Source organism: Vulpes vulpes, chromosome 2 (genome assembly GCF_048418805.1).
Source record: "Vulpes vulpes isolate BD-2025 chromosome 2, VulVul3, whole genome shotgun sequence".
In the NCBI taxonomy this organism is placed as follows: Eukaryota; Metazoa; Chordata; class Mammalia; order Carnivora; family Canidae; genus Vulpes; species Vulpes vulpes.
In genome coordinates this window covers 55636969-55653701 of record NC_132781.1, presented here as the reverse complement: position 1 = coordinate 55653701, position 16733 = coordinate 55636969, and the positions used below count along the sequence as shown (strand labels likewise).

The following is a 16733-nucleotide window of genomic DNA, read 5'->3' as shown; positions in this document are numbered from 1 at the left end:
CAAGTCCCACATCGGGCTCCCTGCGTGGAGCCTGTTTCTCCCTCTGTCTGTATCTCTGTCTCTCTTTCTCTGTGTCTATGAATAAATAAATATAAAATCTTTTAAAAAAAAAGGAAATAATTCCTTGTTGTATGAATAGCATATTTTATAGTGACATCACAATAAGTGCCTTCTGTGAAATGCCAGGCACTGACTGAGCATTGTATCCCATTAATCTTTATAACAGGCCATTAGAATATTATAATTTGGGCAGCCCCGATGGCTCAGCGGTTTAGCGCCGCCTTAGGCCTAGCGGTTTAGCGCCTGTGATCCTGGAGTACCAGGATCGAGTCCCACATTGGACTCCCTGCATGGAGCCTGTTTCTCCCTCTGCCTGTGTCTCTGCCTCTCTCTGTCATGAATAAATAAAATTTTTTTTTAAAAAAAGAATATTATAATTTAAAATTTATAGTGAGAAAACTGAGGGTTAAAACATTTTAAACTTGCCCAAGTTCACACAATCATAAATGCCTGAACCTGGATTTTCCCTGGTCTAACATTAGTGCTTCCTCTGATGCTTTTCTTTCTTTCTTTTTTTTTTTTTTTAATTATAGGAGATGGGGGTGACCTTTGTTGAGTTACTAGCTTTATATTCAAGAGAGTGTCTTTCCAATTTTAGTATATGTGCTGCCGAAGCAAGCACACAAGAGTGTCTTTTAGAACTACCTGCTATTAAGCCAGAACAACCCTGTACTTTGGATTGGTAAAGAGGAGGGCATTTGTGGCCTGAGTTTAGATTACTTTAAATCTCTTTGTAGAATAGATGTATTTTTCCTTTGATCTGTTGGCACCGGATTCCTGATGCATCTGTTCTGGGCAGGGCATTAGCATATTTGAATCCCCCATTTAAGGGAAGATTTTAAGGACTCCGGTGGTGCTCACATTTCTCCCAAGCTTCCAGCGCATCTAATATTAGTCATGCTATTTCACATGTTTTGGTGTACCATGGGCTCAGGGGTCCTGACACATGTCACTGTGAAATGCAGTCATGGGTGCCCGGGCTATAAGGACAGGGCTTCACAAGGGAGGGACAGGGTTTGGAGCTATCCCTAGAGTCTGTGCTTCAGGACTTCATTTGGTATATTGGGTGCATGTGGCCGAGAAGGAGCCTTCTTGTTTACCCCCTTGGCTATGAGGGAAGCGGAGTCCGCGAGTGCTGTGGTCCTTGCAATTATGGAGAAATTGAAGCTGCCTTGGTATCTTCCATTCCATCTGTATAGACTAGGTGGGTGGTGGAGGGGATGGTGTGGCTGTTTATGCACACAGTTTGGTGTGCAAAAATAAGATCTGCTGGTTAGACCCGCCTCAGAAGGGTTTGTTTCTTTCCACACAAAGAGGACTATGAGATGAAATGTGATTGCCAGGGATTATTTGTGGGGAAGTAGCCCAAGCTACCTGATTCTTAATGCTAAAATGGGCTCTAATCCTTGTTTCCTTTTCGGTATTGGATTAGAAAAATGTAGGGCAGCATTAGAATTGGCTGTTAACAATACCCATGACAAATATCTTTACCAAGAATTTTGGAATGGGAATACCTAGGCAGGAAGGATTGAAGTCCAAATTTTTACCTCCAGCTGAGGTCACTCTCCCAAACTCCAGAGCTACCTCTAGCTACCTGCCCTCCATCTCTCCTCAGATATCTCTTAGCCATCTCAATCTTTAATCAAAAAAGAATTATTGCTATTCTCCTACAACTCAGTTCTTCCTCTAAATCTTTTCTTTCTGTATCTCCAAATGTCTTTACATCAGTTTCTTTGCTTGAGCCCAAATCCCAGGATTTATCTATGTCTCTTCCCCATCCTTCATCCCTCGGATCCCATATCCAATTCAGCAGCTAGCTCTGTTGGTTTTATTTTCAAAATATGTATCAAATCCATCCACTTCTTACCATGACCACTGCTACCAGTCATGCTGATTTTTTTTTTTTTCTGATTGCAAAGGCCTCCTAGCTCTGCGCCTTCCTTCTGTTCTTATCCATTCCAGTCTCCCATCTCCCTGGTGCCTGGGTGGCTTAGTGGTTGAGTGTCTGTCCTTGGCTCAGGTCATGATCCCGGGGTCCTGGGATCTAATTCCACATCAGTCTCCCCACAGGGAGCCTGCTTCTCCCTCTGTCTATGTCTCTGCATCTCTGTGTCTCTCATGAATAAATGGATGAAATCTTTAAGAAAGTGAAATCTATCTACCAGTGGCATTCCAGTACCTTTCAGATAAAAATAATACTCCTTATCAAGATGCTGTATGATGTGTCCTCCAACCTCAACTTATACCATCTCCATTCCGAGAAGATGTCTTTTGGTCTTTCTCCTTACCAGCCTTTGAATGGCTGGTATCCTCCTTGTGAGGTTCACTTCCTCAGAGAGGCCTTGTCTGGTCTCCTCTTTAAGGTAGCTGTTCACAACTTTTTTTTTTTTCTACCATAGTTTTTGTTTATTCACCTCAGAGAGCACTTACAAGAAACTGAGATTGCTCTTGATCCAATGTTTGCTTTCTTCACCAGGGTGTAAGCTCCATGGGAGCTGCACCATGTCTTCTATGTTCCATTCCTGGTGCCTGGTCCACTGACTGGTAAACAGTGGTTACTCAGCAAATGTTATTGAGTGAATAGATATGCTACCATATCATTATTTTTAATGAGTACATTGTATTCCATTATATTAACATAACCTAATTGCCTTAAGCACAGCCTTATCATTGGATGTATTTGTTCCCAATTTTTCATCACATTGAAGTATGGGAAATAATCTAAATGGCTATTGGGGAAATTGTTGACTTAAACTAGGGACTGTTATGCAGGCATTTAAAATCAAGGGAGCATTTTTATTAATGTGGGAAAATGAGCTTATTCATGAAAAAAGCATAATACAAAATTATGTATACAGCATTATATTAACTATGTAGAGTTGCATGGAAAAAGCTAGCAGGAAATAAACTAAAATGTTAATTATGTACTTCAAGCTGGCAGGATTACAGGTGATTTTTTTTTTTTAAGATTTATTATTTATTCATGAGAGACTCACAGAGAGAGAGAGAGAGAGAGGCAGAGACACAGGCAGAGGGAGAAGCAGGCTCCATGCAGGGAGCCTGATGCAGGACTCATCCTAGGACTCCAGGATCATGCCCTAGGCTGAAGCAGGTGCTAAACCACTGAGCCACTCAGGGATTCCTGATTTTTTTTTTTTTATGTATACAAGTAGTATTGGTATTTTCTTCTTTATACTTATTTGTGTTTTCTATGCTTACTACAGTGTGTGGTTTTTTTTTTATAATTGAATAAAAAAGTTTTTAAAAATTTATCAATATTTACATAAAATTTTATTAAAATACTTAAAAATATAAAATAAAAGATATTAAATAACTTTAAAAGTTTTTAAGTATTTGGGGAAACTTTTTTTTTTAAGATTTTATTTATTTATTTGACAGAGAGAGAACAAACAAGCCATAAGCAGGGGAAGTGGCAGAGGGGAGAGGGAGAAGCAGGCTCCCCCACTGATCAGGGAGGACAATGGACATAAGGCTCAATCTTAGGACCCTGGCATCTCCTTGGGATCATGACCTGAGCTGAAGGCAAATGCTTAACCAACTGAATCACCCAGGTGCCCCAAGATTTTGGGAAACTTTTATGACACATCAGATTATTGAAGATCGTCAAAAGTAGAATTCTGAACTGTTGTGCTCTAGAGAATGACCTCAGTGTTTGAAACACACTTGCTGATGGCAACTCTTGCCTTTTAGTCCATCCAGGCCCTTGTATTACCTGGACTTAGAAAGAGTGGCTGAAGTTTTATTTCCTGTGAAGACTCCATGGCTGGATAGACTTGTGCATGGTGTGGCATTTCTAGGAACTGTGGCTTACCAAAATGGTGATTTGGGTTGGGAGTATCCCATAGATGAGCTCAAGGTTAGAAAGATATCATAACTGTTTTTGGAGCTTAAGGGAGCTCATGTGGCCTGAGGTAATGTCATACCTTCTTACCCATTTACTTAAAGCTTTGGTTCTCAAACACGGGATCCCATGGGGAGTCCATGAGCAAAACTGTCTTCATAATAAGACTAAGATGTTATTTGACTTTTTCACTCTTATTCTCAAGTATACAGTAGAGTTTTCTAGATGCTATATGATTCATAGCAGACTGCAGAAGCATATAGGAAAGCCCAGCTGTCTTTTATGAAGCTAGATGAAGAGAGTTACAAAAATAATTTTTATTGTTTTATTGTAGAAAATATAATTATATTTAATTAAAATGCTATTTATGTTAATATATAATGGATTTCTTGTTTCTATCTATCTATTTTTATAAACTCAATGTCCAACATGGGCCTTGAACTCATGACTCAGAGATCAAGAGTCAGCATGCTTTCTGGATTGAGCTAACCAGTCACTCCTCTTGGTTTTTGTTTTGTTTTGTTTTACAGATTTTATTTACTTATTAATTTCACTGAAAGCACAAGCAGAGGGAGCAGGAGGGAGAGGGAGAAGCTGAGTAAGGAGCCTGACGCAAGGACATGGGGCTCAATCCCAAGGCCCTGTGATCAAGACTTGAGCTGAAGGCAGATACTTAATTGACTGAGCCACCCAGACACCGCTGTTTTTTGTTTTTGTTTTTTAAGATCTTGTTTATTCATGAGAGACACCCAGACAGAGGCAGAGACACAGGCAGAGGGAGAAGCACGCTCCATGCAGGGAGCCCCATGTGGGACTCAATCCTGGAACCTCAGGATCATGCCCTGAGCTGAAGGCAGATGCTCAACCGCTGAGCCACCCAGGCATCCCTGTTTTGTTTTTTTTTAAGACTCAAGACCTGAGCTGAGATCAAAAGTTAGATGGTTAACTGACTGAAACAATCAGGCCCCCTTCCTCTTGTAATTTTTTTTTTATATTTTATTTATTTATTCATGAGAAACAGAGAGAGAGAGGCAGAGACACAGGCAGAGGGAGAAGCAGGCTCCACGCACAGAGCCCGATGTGGGACTCGATCCTGGGTCTCCAGACTCAGGCCCTGGGCCAAAGGCAGCACTAAACCTCTGAGCCACCCAGGCTACCCATCCTCTTGTAATTTGAAGTGAATTAATGATTACTTTAAAAATTTCTCCTCCTATTTTTTAAAGATTTTTTATTTTTACTTTTTTAAAGATTTTATTTATTTATTCATGAAAGACACAGAGATATAGGCAGAGGGAGAAGCAGGCTCCATGCAGGAAGCCCGATGTGGGACTTGATCCCAGGACCCCAGGATCATGCCCCAAGCTGAAAGCAGATGCCTAACCACTGAACCACCCAGGTGCCCCTTTTAAAGATTTTTTAAAAGATTTATTTATTTATTTGAAAGAGATTTAGAGAGAGAAAGCAAGCATAGGGGTTGAGAGAGGGAGACAAGCAGACTCTCTGCTGAGTGGGAGCCTGACATGGAGCTTGATCCCAGGACCCTGAGATCTTGACCAGAGCCTAAATCAAGAGTTGATGCTTAACTGAGCGACCAGGCCAGTTAAGTGCCTGAGCTACCCAGGCACCCTTAAGATTTTTTTTTTAAAGATTTTATTTATTCATTCATAGAGACAGAGAGAGAGAGAGAGGCAGAGACACAGGCAGAGGGAGAAGCAGGCTCCATGCAGAGAGCCCGATGTGGGACCCGATCCAGGGTCTCCAGGATCATGCCCTGGGCTGCAGGTGGCGCTAAACTGCTGCGCCACCGGGGCTGCCCTTTTTTTTTTTTTTTTTTAAGATTTTATTCATTCATAGACACAGAGAAGATTTTATTTTATTTTTTTTTTAATTTTTATTTATTTATGATAGTCACACACACAGAGAGAGAGAGAGGGGGGCAGAGACATAGGCAGAGGGAGAAGCAGGCTCCATACACCGGGAGCCCGATGTGGGATTCGATCCCGGGTCTCCAGGATCGCGCCCTGGGCCAAAGGCAGGCGCCAAACCGCTGCGCCACCCAGGGATCCCCAGAAGATTTTATTTTTAAGTAAACTCTATGCCCAACGTGGGGCTTGAACTCACAACCCTGAGATCAAGAGTTACATGCTTCACTGACTGAGCCAGCAAGGTGCCCCTCTCAGTTTAATTTCTAATATGATAAATATCAACAGATATTTACCCACCTAACAAACATTCTTTGGAGTCTTCAGTTTTTAAGAGTGTGAAGAAGTCCTGAGACCAAAAAGTTTGAGAACTGGGATGCCTGAGTGGCTCAGCGGTTGAGTGTCTGCCTTTGGCTCAGGACATGATCCCAGAGTTCTGGGATCAGGTCCCGCATCGGGCTCCTGCATGGAGCCTGCTTCTCCCTCTGCCTGTGTCTCTGCCTCTCTCTCTCCGTCTCTCATGAATAAATAAATGGGGTCTTTAAAAAAAAAAACAAAAAAATTAAAAAAACAAAAAGTTTGAGAACTGCCAAATTAAGGGAACAGGAAGAAGGGCACCTGGCTGTCTCAGTTGGTGAAGTATGTGATTCTTGATCTTAGGTCAAGATCTTAGGTCTTGATCTTAGGTCAAGAGTCCAAGCTCCACTTTGGGCCTTGAGCTTACTTTAAAAAAAAGTTAGGGGAGCCTGGGTGGCTCAGTTGGTTAAGTGTCTGCTTTCAGCTCAGACCATGATCCCAGGGTCCCAGGATCCAGCCCCGCGTTGTGCTCCCTGCTCAACGGGGAACCTGGTTTTCCCTCTCCTCCCCACCTCATGCTCTTTCTCACTATCTCTGCCTCTTTCTCTCAAATAAATAAATAAAATCTTTAAAAAATATAAAAATAAGGGACGCCTGGGTGGCTCAGTGGTTGAGTGTCTGCCTTCTGCTCAGGGCGTGATTCTGGAATCCTGGGATTGAGTGCCACATCGGGCCTTCTGCATGGAGTCTGCTTCTCCCTCTGCCTATGCCTCTGTGTGTGTGTGTGTCTCTCATGAATAAATAAATAAAATCTTTAAAAATTTTTTTAATTTAAAAAATATATAAAAATAAAATAAAATTTTTTTAAAATAATAAAGGAACAGGAAAAGTTTGTGGTAATTTGATTATGGCTCAGTAAGCAGATTGGTTGAATTGCATGACAGAATACAAAGCCTGTGGAGGAAATGACCTTTTGTAATATAATAAACAGGTGTTGAAAGACCTTAACATTACATTAAATTTTCCTCTCTCCTTCTTTCCCTCTCTCCCTCCCTTCCTTCCTTTCTTTTTCTTTTCTCTCCTTTTTTTTTCTCTCCTTTTTTAGAGATTATGCATGATGTGATCAAGAAGGTAAAGAAGAAGGGGGAGTGGAAGGTAGGTAGAAGAGCACAATTAAGGGTCTTAACAGGTGAGTTGATGTGGAAAATACAAGAATGGTGAAAGTATAAGAAAATAGAGTTGGAGGAAAGATATATAAGTAGGGAATCAATACCTTTGCTGTGTCCAGAGAGTAAAATAATAATAATAATAATAATCCCTTCTGCCTCATTTTATGCAGTCCTAGTTAAGAAATCTCTTGGTAATAAAGCTTCTGTTAAAGATCACCTGGTGGGACACTTTAGCAAAGGAACTCTTTTATTCAAACAAAATCTTACCTGGAACCTCCTGGAACCTCTTCTATAAAGCAGAAGAAGGTGAAATTATTCTGCTTGCTATGGGAGAGAAAGAAGTCTCTCTGGTGGCCCTAAAGCATCTCCACAGAACCTATACAACAGTTTGGAAAGCCCTCATCTGGTCCATCCCCATTTATCTGTAATTACATAAGATGAAAGAAGGAAGCTTGTTTATTCATAGAACATTTAAAGCAATGCTGGAAGCAAGTACTTAAGCCAATCAGATTAATTATGTTCTCACTTACCTGAGTGGGTGATACAAGCGGGAAAGCGGCTATCTTCTATTCAGAAAGTCATTTGGTTGTCTGGGGCCAGGCATTATACCAATCAGAAGAAGATGCCCTTTTACTTGAACTTTCCCATGTGTCATTGGAGGGTTTATACCAATCATTCTTGCCTCTAAGTTGTCCTACAGTCAAGAGCCCACACATTTTCAAGTTGTCTTTGTCCATAAACAACAGAGCTGCATGGTACAGAAGCATTTTGGTCTCCACCTCAGCCTTGTGAGTTTGTTTTAGCCAGCACGTCCATCCTCCTCTTTATCCATGTCCTCCTCTTTCTCTCTTACCCTTCCCATCAGTAATAGACTTTCAAACTTGTGGATTTTAAATGAAAAATAACTGGTTCTTAGAGCTTTCTGGTCCACATTGTGTCTACTCGTGTTATCTTGGTTTATATCATTAAAGAGGAAGAGAAGTAGCCTTGTTTTAGCTTATGGCTTCTCCCCACTGTTGCCTGAATGGAGAAGGGAATGGTTAGCTGAAGAATTGTAGGTCTGAAACTTAGGCCGGGACTGGTGTGTTCTTTTTCTTCCAGTCTGGGCCAAGGTAGAGTATGTGCCCAGACAACTCATATATTGCTCCATCCTCATGATGTTGGTAACAAAGTCCTCACCTTCTAAGCCATATGTGTGGCACGAGTGTTCATGTAAAAAGAAAAGATAATTTCCAGTATGGTTTTCTCTGAATGTGGGTGCTGCAGATGACTTTTTTCTTTTCTTTTTTCTTTTGCATTTTTTATGAGTAGTCAGTTTCTTTATCATGGAAAAACGTTAATTTTTTAAGCTTATAAAATTAAGTTGGCAAGAATGAACTCTAGACTCTTAGAAGGTTAAGTTTGGGTGTGGCATAGGAGAGAAAAGCTAGCATGTATGTTAGCAAACTTCTGGCCCATAGTAAGTATTTATAACTTACTATTCTATATTTCTGGGGTGCTTTTTGAAGTCTAACAGTAAGCTGAAAGAATCATAACAGATTCCTTGCAGGCCATAAGCTGTTCTTTTTGCTTCCAGGTGCTGGTGGTCGATCAGCTGAGCATGAGGATGCTGTCCTCCTGCTGTAAGATGACGGACATCATGACCGAGGGGATAACAAGTGAGCACAGCTGTCTCTCTACCCTTGAGTGAAACTCAGGCCTCCTCTTTCTGGCGATCTTTCCCTCTCCCTGTTTGCTGTTATCTCACTTGACTTTAGATTCTTCCAGCAACCTGGGTGCTAAGACTATAAGTTCTTGAGAGAGACCCAGGGCTTTCTTATCATTCACTAAATCCCTAGCACCTGATGTAGTACTAGACGACATTAAATACCTGGTAAAGGTGTTGAAAGGAAGGTTAAATCAAGGGGAAGAAAGTAGGCCACCAATAGAAACAATGGACAAAAGACCTGAACAGGAACTTAATTAGAAATCCCAATGACCAGTAAATACATGAAAAAATTGCTCACCTACATTAGTCAGTTAAAACCTGAGTGGAATCTTGCTATACACTTACCAGATTGGAATATTTAAATTCTGATAATGCCAAGTGACAGGATGTAAAAAAATGGGAACTCCTATATGACAAGTGTCCACTGGTATAGTTACTTGGAAAAACATTGGCAGTATCTAGTAGAGTTGAAGGTGTGTGTGTCCTACAAGCCAGATGGTTAGGCGTGTGTCCTAGACAACCTTAGGCACATGTGCCCAGAATGCACATGCAGGGATATTCACAGAGCATTGTTCATAGTAGCCCCAATTTGAAAACAAAACATCCATCAAGAGTACAATGATTGGGACACCTGGGTGGCTCAGTGGTTGAACATCTACTTTCTGCTCAGGGCGTGATCCTGGAGTCCCAGGGTCGAGTCTTGCATCGCGTTCCCTGCAAGGAGCCTGCTTCACTCTCTGCCTATGTCTGTCTCTCTCTGTGTGTGTGTGCCTGTTATGAATAAATAAATAAAATCTTAAAAAAAAGTACTATGGTTAAATTATGGTATAGTCACATAGCAGAATACTATAAGGCAACGAAAATGAACAAAATCTGGCTATTTACAAGCAGATGGGTAGATCTGATAAACAATGTTGAACAAAAGAAACAAGATACAAAAGAATACTTACAGTGTGCTTTAATTAATTAATTTTAAAAAACTTTATTTTATTTAGAGACAGGGAATGGGGGGAAGGGCAGAGGGAAAGGGAGAGAGGGAGAGGGAGAGAGAGAGAGAGAGAGAGAGAGAGTGAGAGAAAAGCAGACTCCCTACCAAGCACAGAGCCCACCATGGGTGTCCATCTCATGACCCTGATATCACCACCTGAACGGAAACCAAGAGTTGTATGCTCAAGTGACTGAGCCACTCAGGTGCCCCCAGTGTGCTTGAATTTATATAGAGTTCAGAACTAGGCAGAATTAAGCTATGCTGTTTTGAAATGCAAATGTATATGGTAAACCCATGAAGAGAAGTAATCACATTTAAGTCAGGATGATGGTTCTCTTTGGAGGGAGGGAAGTGAGGGTATGACAAGTGTACTTGTTTTAGTGCCGGCCAGTTCTTTTTCCTAACTGGGGTGACACTTATACAGGTGTTTACTTTGTAATTTTATGTTTATGTTTTATTCACTCTTTGGAATGCATGTTATAATTCACAACAAAGGCTTTTTAAAAAAGTTAAGTCACCTGTTCAAGGTCACTAGCCAGTGTCTCACACCTGAGACTAGGACTCAGACTTCTGACTCCTGTCCTTGCTCTTATTCACATTTGTTTGTAGCTCTTCTTTTACTCAGGGGCAACTTCAAGAGGGATCATGTATTTTATTTTTTTATTTATTTTTTTATTTATTTATTTTTTTTTTATTTTTTTGGGGGATCATGTATTTTAATCTTTGAAACAGCATTCTCTCCTGAACTATCTCAGAAGACTGAAAAGCAATATTCTCTGAGCTATTGTTTCAAACAAGGAAGTTAACCTTTATTTTCCTGTGGAAAAAATGTTGGGTGGAACACACCTGTTGCAATTTCTTTCCTAGTATTTTTCCCTGGAGACTTTGTATGATGTGTGACTTGCAGACTGTTGCTGGTCTTTGTGAAAATTATTTCCAAACCACAATTTCGGGAGGATTGAGATTTTGCTAAGCTAAATGAATTTCATTCAAAGGTTTGTCCTTTATTCTAAGATCATGTCTTTCCTATTATTTGGTGTTAAAATGCTTTTAAGGGCAGCCCAGGTGGCTCAGCGGTTTAGCACCGCCTTTGGCCCAGGTTGTGATCCTGAAGGCCTGAGATCGAGTCCCGCGTTGGGCTCCCTGCATGGGGCCTGCTTCTCCCTCTGCCTGTGTCTCTACCTCTCTCTCTCTTTCTCTCTGTGTCTCATGAATAAATAAATAGAATATTTTTTAAAAATGCTTTTAAGTTGTGAAATTATAGTGATACTACATCGTGGATTTTTTATTGATTAAATTCTATGTGAAATATATATGTATGAATATATATGTAATAATTTGGGGAGGTATAATCATACCTTGGATGTGAGTCCTTCATTTTTAAAAACACTTTTCCAAACCTAGTTTATCTGTCACCAGAAACCTAGCCCTATGATGAAAGTATATAGCTTTTACTGTGACTTTTTGTCATTCAGTGATTCAAGATGAGGCTTATTCCTGTTTTGAACTTACAAAGTTATTTTCTTCATTGAATTTTTTTAAAGATTTGTTTATTTAGGGATCCCTGGGTGGCGCAGCGGTTTGGCGCCTGCCTTTGGCCCACGGCGCGATCCTGGAGACCCAGGATCGAATCCCACATCAGGCTCCCGGTGCATGGAGCCTGCTTCTCCCTCTGCCTATGTCTCTGCCTCTCTCTCTCTCTCTCTCTCTCTCTCTCTCTCTATCATAAATAAATAAAAATTTAAAAAAAAAGTTTAAAATAAAAAAAGATTTGTTTATTTATTAGAGAGAGAGAGAGAAAGAGAGAGCATGCATGTGAGCTGGGGAAGGGGTAGAGGGAGTAAGAGAGACAGCCCCAAGCAGACTCCCCATTGAAGGAGGAGCTCAATGCAGGGCTTCATCCCAGGACCCTGAGATCACAACCTGAGCTGAAATCAAGAGTTAGCCACTGAACTGACTGAGCCACCAGGGGCCCCTTCTTTGAATGTTTTGAAGATTATTTATTTTAGAAAGAGAGGGAGAGAATCTCAAACAGACTCCTCATTGAGTATTGAGCCCAGCGTGGGGTTCGACCTACCCACCCTGAGATCATAACCTGAGCAAAAATCAAGAGTCGGTCACTTAACCAACTAAGCCATAAGCCACCCAGGGGTCCCTTTCATTGAATTTTTGAAGCTATTTTTATCCTCTATTAAAGCAAAAAATGCACAAACATTAAGGAGGAGAAAAAGCCAAATAGAGCTAAGGAGCATCTAATGAAGAAGCAGCAGCATCCTGGCCTACTCCCTTCTCCCTCAGGGCCTGCTTGCTCTTCTGGTTATCCTTTTAATATTTCTAGATAACTATTTACACTATAATCTTTGGATTCATTGATGGTAGATTTTTTTCTCTTGGCTCCCTGTGGTGGTAGATGAGGGTTTAGCTCTCTCCCTGCTGTACACAGACTCTTCCTCACTACTGAAGATGGGTTCTAAAAAAGGTCCTTGCTTGGCAAAATTGAAAAGTTAGAAATCCTATGTAAAACCCCCAAAATATTTTGGGGGAATTATTATTGGCCTATGAAATTGAGAAATCTACAACCACTGGTGTAAAGTAGATGGTTGAAGGACTTTGGCATTTGAACATTATTTGGCATGAAAAGTCTTTATAAATGTTACATCATCCTAAAGTGATGCTTTTATTTGATTAAATCCTCTGCATAGGAAGAGTGGGAGCAAGTGATTGTACTGTTCTTTCTATAACAGAAGACAGTACAGGATAGATAGCATATCCTAAGCTTTATCAGGTGGCTGGTAAGATGAGGATTATCCCAGAAGTACTTCTTTCCAGATGAAGTAGCTGACATAACTGTAAAAGAAATAAGCAAAACAAAAGGTTGTGGTTTAACAAAATACAATGTTTAGTCTTTGAACTATTGAGAAGGACCATATTATGTAGAAGGTATGTTTGGAATATCTTTGTGTGATATACAGAAGAAAATGATTTAAAAAAAAAAACTATCCAATTGTTGATAAACTCAACCTGGCAATTCTAAAGGAATTGGAATTATTTAGGACAGATGAGAAAAAAAACTGGAGGAAGGGGAAAAACACTGTCCTTAATAGAATGAGATAGGATTTTCCATTTTTAATCACAAGATCAAGGAGTTTACTTAAACTGAAATGAGAAATACTTGGTATTTGGTAAAATTCAGGTTTTCTAACCTCTTGAGCATTGTGAGGTAGTGGAACGTGGTAACTTCAAGGAAGAGGCAGGTGATTCCCACCCCACGCCCTGGATATTTTCAGCTGCAGCAGTCTGCAGGTGGCCTGTCTAGATTGTTTCTAGTTCTATGATCACTAATTCTGTTTTCTAATTGACTGTGGGCTGCTGTTTGTTGTCTAGTCGTGGAAGACATCAACAAGCGCAGAGAGCCGCTCCCCAGCCTGGAGGCTGTGTATCTCATCACTCCGTCTGAGAAGGCAAGTTAACCCCCGGAAGAGCTTTGGCTAAGGTTGCATGTGCTGGCTTGGCATCTGTGGGGCAGAGTGTCTGACATTTCTAGGTTAAGCGCGCATTTAACACACTGCTCTGATTAAACGTGCAATCCACAAAGAGGGAAGGAGGGGTGCAGTGTGAAGTGGAGTAAGGGTGCATTAAGCTCTCTTGCCGCACAACTGCTGTCCAGAAGGTCAGGCTTTGTTCAGTCTAGTTTCCTCTCTCTTGCACTCCTTCTCTAGGGAGGAGACCCACTGTGTTTAATTAGTGACCCCCCTCCAGAACTCTGGTATTTTATGCTTTTGAGTCCATTTCATCAATATCCAGGTTGTGTTGAAATTTACCGTCTTATCATTTTTGGAGATTGATTCAAGTCACTATCCAGACAAAATGCGCCTCCTTGCATTTGGCAGATAGTTGTCTTAGGTCTCTTAATCTGTGTAAATTCCCTCTTGCTTTCTATTCCCTTTCTTTTTCCTTGTGAAAGCTGGCTTACATCTGAGTTTTTACAGAGGCTACTAAATTGCCAGAATGTCATCAATATGAATTTCTTGGAAGGTTTTTGACCAGTTTCCTGTTTTGTGAATATCTTCTCAGGAACCCAAATTATAGTGGCTTCAAAGAACTGGTGCTGTCTTCTGGAATGAGCTAAGAAGGCTTTTGTTCATCTAAATTCTGAAACAATCCTAATTTTAAGTCTTCAGAACTCCGTTATTGCCAAACATGAATTATACATAGAAAAATTCCTTGCTATTTTGTACAAGCAGCTTGGATTTAACCCAGTTCAGATATAGGTCCCATTTGCTTCTAGAATTGGATTCAGTTCCCTCTTTTGTTCCCTCTCTACAGTCTGTCCACTCTCTCATCAGTGATTTTAAGGACCCACCGACCGCTAAGTATCGGGCTGCACATGTCTTCTTCACAGACTGTAAGTACGGCAGTTCTACCCTTGTCCTTCTAGGTGAGCGTTTCTGTTCAGCAAGGCTGATTAATAGGGGAAAAAATGGGTTGTTGCCATGTTTCTCCTGAGCTTTTATTTTCTTTTCAGAAATTAAATTGCATAAGAGATAAAAATAAACACACACAAAGACAAATGTACTTGGTCATGCAGTCCTTTCTGATGAAAAATAGTATCTCTTCTAAGGACTAGAGGGTTTAATGCCAAGAATTTTTCAATGGTAGCTTCAATGTTTCACTGTATACACTTCCAGATAGTACTATAAACTGTAGTGTATCCCCATCAGTTTTTCAGCTACAAACATAGTCCATGCTGGCAGTGATGGTAGCAAATGGAACCTGCACCATTGTCCTGGAATTAAGTTTCTTATTTTGTGGAGGTTTTGCACATGGAGCCTAGTGCAGAAGCATCTTGGTCAATCTTTGTTAATAGCGAAGAGAGAGGAGTCAAACTGGCTATCTTAAAACTTCAGCAATAACAGCATACCCACTGTTTTTCTCCATAGGGAAAGCCCCACAGAACTTACCACTGAGAAAATGAGAAAGGTTCTTGCAAAGAGTAATTGTATACTATTTGAATATGCATAAAAAAGAGTAGAGAGGTGACATTAGTAATAATAAACTGAAAATGGGTTGCTGAGAATGCAAAGCCATTTGTTTGGCCTAGGAGAGCCCCTGGCATTTGCGGTTTCCCCACCAAGTGAGTCTCCTGTGCAGCCAAGCTCCTGTAAGGGTCCCATAAAGTCAGATGTGTGGTTTTTGTTTGTATCACAGGCCTTTTCCTTATCTCTTCTTAATCTCCTGGGTTTTTTCCTTTCCTTGACATCAGGAAGTAGGTATTTTTTTTTTAAGATTTTATTTATTTATTCATAGAGACAGAGAGAGAGAGAGAGGCAGAGACACAGGCAGAGGGAGAAGCAGGCATCACACAGAGAGCCTGACATGGGACTCGATCCTGGGTCTCCAGGATCACACCCTGGGCCGCAGGTGGCGCTAAACCACTGTGCCACCGGGGCTGCCCAGAAAGTAGTTTTTATTACCTCTCAGTGTTTTAGTTTTTCTGCCATTCGCTTCTCTGTTAGATGTTGAGGACCTTTTACATGATTTTACATTCCTTTTGTACCCTAGAGATAGGGGATATTCTAGGATGGGACGAACTTTCTAGTTGCCTTCTTACAATCCCAGATGTGTGCAGTTGTTGAAATGGACCCCACATGGACAGGAAAACCTGCTTGTCTTTTGTCCTTCTTGCAGCTTGTCCAGATGCCCTGTTTAATGAGTTGGTGAAATCTCGAGCAGCCAAAGTTATCAAAACCCTGACGGAAATCAACATTGCATTTCTCCCCTATGAGTCCCAGGTGAGGCTGAGAGGGAAGTGCATAGAAAGTCTGCATCCTCACTGCTCTGGCAAGTCCTGACCGGTTCACTAAGCAGAGTTGGGGAAGAAGATACTATGTTCTGAATTGCTCAATGACCTGTCCATAGGTGGACAGTGGATGTTGATGCAATGAAAACAGAGTTCCTTAAAGGTCTGCCCGAGGCCCTCATCTTACTCTCTGGTTATTTCTGAGTTGTTTTTTGTTTTGTTTTTTGTCTAAAGCTCCTATGCCTTTCTTTGTGTGCATTTCATCCTTGCTCACAGTGTTCACTCCTACTGGGTGACTCCTTGAATAACCAAAAGGTAGCCAATCCAAAAGGAGCAGGGAAGGAGAGCAAGGGGGGGGGGATCAGACAACACCCATCTGCTGCATAGGAGGCTGGATTTGTGCAGAGATAACCTCCCTTATGCTCTGCTGGAGGAGCAGATGGTAGCCTTCGTCAGTAGCTATTAACACTTCAGATGCCACAACGCAGCGACAAATCTGTCCCCTTGGGAAAAAAACTTCAGTTGTTAAACCAATAAAGGTGAAGCTGGTTGTGAGAGAGCGTACAAAATTTATATCTTCGTTTTGTAAGATTGGTCAACATGTCTTCTCCTGGCAAACAGGAAACACCCATGAGCCTGCCTAGATTGAACAAAACCCAACTTTAACATATTCGGCCACATTGCGTTTCATATATTTTTAAAAAGTAATGTATTTTTTTTAACCACAGGTTTTCTAGATGATCAAGGTAGTTTATATAAGTGAGATTCTGAAAAACTACTGATAGCTGGTAGACTAGGTAATTTAAGAGAAAATTTTAAACTTCTAGAAAAAAGGGAACATACTATTACTGGGGATAGGAAATTATTAAATTCATAAAAAAGATCCTTTATTTGCCCACAGTCCCAATTTCTAGCCTGTCCCTTACT

The 16733-nt window shown here is 40.9% G+C and overlaps 1 protein-coding gene across 6 annotated transcripts in view; it reads left to right on the top strand.

Annotated features, from left to right (window-relative positions):
- The window catches only part of STXBP1 (syntaxin binding protein 1), a 75740-nt gene that overhangs the window by 32790 nt on the left and 26217 nt on the right, over nucleotides 1–16733 (top strand). For all 6 annotated transcript variants that reach the window (XM_026009351.2, XM_026009350.2, XM_072741888.1 and 3 more), the window contains 5 exons: nucleotides 7247–7296; nucleotides 8887–8968; nucleotides 13391–13467; nucleotides 14333–14411; nucleotides 15695–15798. In XM_026009351.2, the coding sequence (XP_025865136.1) occupies nucleotides 7247–7296; nucleotides 8887–8968; nucleotides 13391–13467; nucleotides 14333–14411; nucleotides 15695–15798 (392 nt within the window). The remainder of the gene's footprint in view (nucleotides 1–7246; nucleotides 7297–8886; nucleotides 8969–13390; nucleotides 13468–14332; nucleotides 14412–15694; nucleotides 15799–16733) is intronic.